At 36.9% G+C, this 3465-nt stretch overlaps 1 protein-coding gene across 1 annotated transcript; it reads left to right on the top strand.

Annotated features, from left to right (window-relative positions):
- The first annotated feature begins 2246 nt into the window (after nucleotides 1-2246).
- Nucleotides 2247-3206, top strand: LOC102755399 (olfactory receptor 52N4). Its single transcript, XM_006770087.1, has one exon. The coding sequence runs from the start codon at nucleotides 2247-2249 to the stop codon at nucleotides 3204-3206; it is 960 nt and encodes a 319-aa protein (XP_006770150.1).
- Nucleotides 3207-3465: the final 259 nt, after the last annotated feature.

Genomic DNA, 3465 nt, shown 5'->3' with positions numbered 1-3465 from the left:
ACATTTTTTTTAATTTAAATGCTTAGTTTAATAGTACAAATATCAAGGGATTTAGAGGTTGAGAGCTGTATATGTACATAAAAATAAACAGCTCATGTAGAATCATGATGGTTTTGTTGTTTTTTTTAACCAAGATCCTGAGCACCTGGAACAGATTGCCTTCAACTTATTGCTTTTATAACTGGAAACCAAGGTATTAAAGGACAGAAAAGTGGAACTAGAAACAAGGTTTTTTATTCTATAGGCAGTGCAATCAAGAGAAGGGAGTGTTTGGATGTATACTAATTGATTATTCCATTCTTAGAAATACAAGTTTGATTCCATCCACCAATTTGAGGACAGTAGTGTTGTGAAAGCTTGGGTTTGGGGGGAAAGTGTTCATTTCCCTGTGTCAGATTGCAGTTCAGTGTAACTTTTCATTATGATTATAAATAAGTTACTTTCCTAACCAAACTGAATCTGTTGTAGTGGAAGGCAGGTACAAATCAGTTCATAGTTCTCCATCATGGTCAGAACACTCTTGCTGTTTACCTACTTTACCATTGTTCTCCAAATGAGATTCTAATTTACTTGCTTCACATCTAGAGAGACTTATCTGTGACTGTTTCCTCCACTTTAGAAGTAAAACTTACTTGGATGAAATTAACATCATGTTGAGAGGAAAACATGGATGGTAAAATTGTGGACTATGCAGTGAGAAAGCAAACTTATTGTCTATAGTTTGTGGGGAAGAGAATAGACAAAAGATGACAGAAATTTACATTTTATGGTTACTTATGAAGTAGACATTATAGTTCTGTTTCATCTGGTAGTTCAAGTGTAAAATTTTTTTCATTTACTCATTAATCTATTCATTCATTCAAAAATATTTATCAGCATATACTAGTAAAATGTGTCTGGTGGCTTGCTAGATACTAGATATAACTATAAATACAATCTAAAAAATTAAGTTTTTTTAGATTGTGGGTGATTCAAGAATATCTATAATTATAAAAGCATAATATGCTAATTAGACCAGACATCTTTCAGGATGTCCTTCCAGATGACCTTCTGGACAAAGCCGAGGCTGCCAGGGAAGCCCAGGTCCCGTGTGCCAGAGGGAAGCCAGTGCCGGCAGCCGGGGGAAAGAAGGCCTACTCTTGCACGAACTTTGTGCATGGGGCCTCCAGTAAATAAATATTTATAATCCATGATATTAAATGACAAAAGAGATTGATTCTGTCAGCACTTCCCAGAAACAGACAGATGGTGTGGGAAGGACTAGTATTGATAGACTGTATTTAAAACATTTTACAATTCTGAAAATCAGTTAAAATTTTTTGACATAGCTACATCAGATACTAAACAAAATAAATGAAATTATTATCAAAAGAAAAATATTAATAGGGAACAAGATATAAATGTCATTTCATGTGACTTAGCAGGGATAATAGCAATATATAATAAAAATAAAACACTAGGTAATAATTTTAATAAAAACAATTTAAAAGGAAAAAGGAAGTAAATGTCTAGACAAATTATTTTAAAATAAAAAAGTCAAGTAACTGTCTGTGGGAAGGTGGAATTTGACAAATGATGGAGTTGGATTATGTTTTATTTTCATTATTATCCTATAGTACTATTTCTTTCTAACACACATTTCTATGACAAAATTGAAAAGAAATAATTAAAATGAGGTGGTCAGAGAAGGGCTTAGTGTTGGTATTAAATGTACAGCAATTCAGACATAAAGCAGCCTTATCTCTTTAGGGTCTCCATTTACTCAAAAATAAGGTGCAAATTTATAAATGTAATTCCTAGGCTTGTGATGAGTGTTAAATGAGTAATTTTTCTCAACTTCCTCAAAGAGTATTTAGTATATGAATATGAATCATTAAGAGTAACAAATTAGTGAGGATTGTATCTGTGTCTTCTTAGTTTCAAAATAATGCAGACAATATATGTGATTGAGCCTGGGACATAGTGGGTGTTAAATATGTATTTGTTTAATGAATTGGCAAATTAATGAATTAACAATCAAAACCTACTTGGTTTTAACTTGTTTAAGTAAATATTTTCTCTCATTTAAACTATTTGTTTGATATTGAAATGCAGATTTGACCCGGAGAGAAAAAGAGACAGTGAGAGAAAGAACTGGACTAAGATTGTGTTTTGTTTTTTTCTAATCCTGGAGGATCAGAAAACAAAATATAAACTAAGCAACACATAAAAACTATAAGCTGCTTTATGTTTCTAGCAACATAATCATGCTAATGCTGAACCAAACAGACATGACTCCAGACTCATTCATTCTTAATGGTATCCCAGGACTGGAGCACATGCACCTCTGGATTTCCTTCCCATTCTGCACGATGTATGTTGTAGCTGTGGTGGGGAACTGTGGACTTCTCTGCCTCATCCGCTATGAGGACTCCCTGCACAGGACCATGTACTATTTCTTGGCCATGCTTTCCTTTACTGACCTTGTCATGTGCACTACTACAGTCCCGAAAGCCCTCTGCATCTTCTGGTTCCATCTTAAGGAAATCAGCTTTGATGAATGCTTGGTTCAGATGTTCTTTATCTACACCTCAACAGGGATGGAATCTGGGGTGCTCATGCTTATGGCCCTGGACCGCTATGTGGCCATCTGTTACCCTCTGCGCTACTCAGCTATCCTCACTAATCCTATCATTGCAAAGGCTGGGTTAGCCACTTTTCTGAGAGTGGCATTGCTTTTCATTCCTTTGATGTTCATCACCAAGAAATTACCCTACTGCAGAGGCAATATAATATACCATACCTACTGTGACCACATGTCTGTAGCCAAGTTATCTTGTGGCAATATCAAGGTCAACGTTATCTATGGTCTAATGGTTGCTCTCCTGATTGGGGGCTTTGATATCCTGTGCATCACTGTCTCCTACACCATGATCCTACGGACGGTGGTCAGCCTCTCCTCGGCGGATGCTCGGCAAAAGGCCTTCAGCACCTGCACTGCCCACATCTGTGCTATTGTCTTTTCCTACAGTCCAGCCTTCTTTTGTTTCTTTTCCCACCGTTTTGGAGGTCACGTAATTCCTGCCTCTTGCCACATCATTGTGGCTAATATTTACTTGCTCTTGCCTCCCACTATGAACCCTGTTGTCTATGGGGTGAAAACCAAACAGATACGAGACTGTGTCATAAGGATCCTTTCAGGTCCTAAGATTACCAAATCCCCATAACATATGAAAGGAACATTTGTCATGGAAGGAGAGAGAAGCAAAGTGGAAGAGGAGTGAAGAGGAAAAAAAGAAGGAAATAGAACAAAAGGAATACTTCTTTTGGTCGTTTAGTCAGGGTCTAATAATGCCTTCTTGAGAGTACTGTCTGGGCTATGACAAGGGAGAGTTTGATTCATGCGTTCCCACTGTCTTCAGAATCTTAACATCACTGGCATGCCCAGGACCATTCCTGTGAGTTTTACGTCTTCTCGTCCTGTGA

Source organism: Myotis davidii, unplaced genomic scaffold (assembly GCF_000327345.1).
Source record: "Myotis davidii unplaced genomic scaffold, ASM32734v1 scaffold484, whole genome shotgun sequence".
Taxonomy (NCBI): Eukaryota; Metazoa; Chordata; class Mammalia; order Chiroptera; family Vespertilionidae; genus Myotis; species Myotis davidii.
This window is presented reverse-complemented; position numbering and strand designations above follow the sequence as displayed.

Excerpts from the sequence above, each read along its gene's own strand:
- LOC102755399 (XM_006770087.1), top strand. The coding sequence starts at position 2,247 with ATGCTAATGCTGAACCAAACAGACATGACTCCAGACTCATTCATTCTT.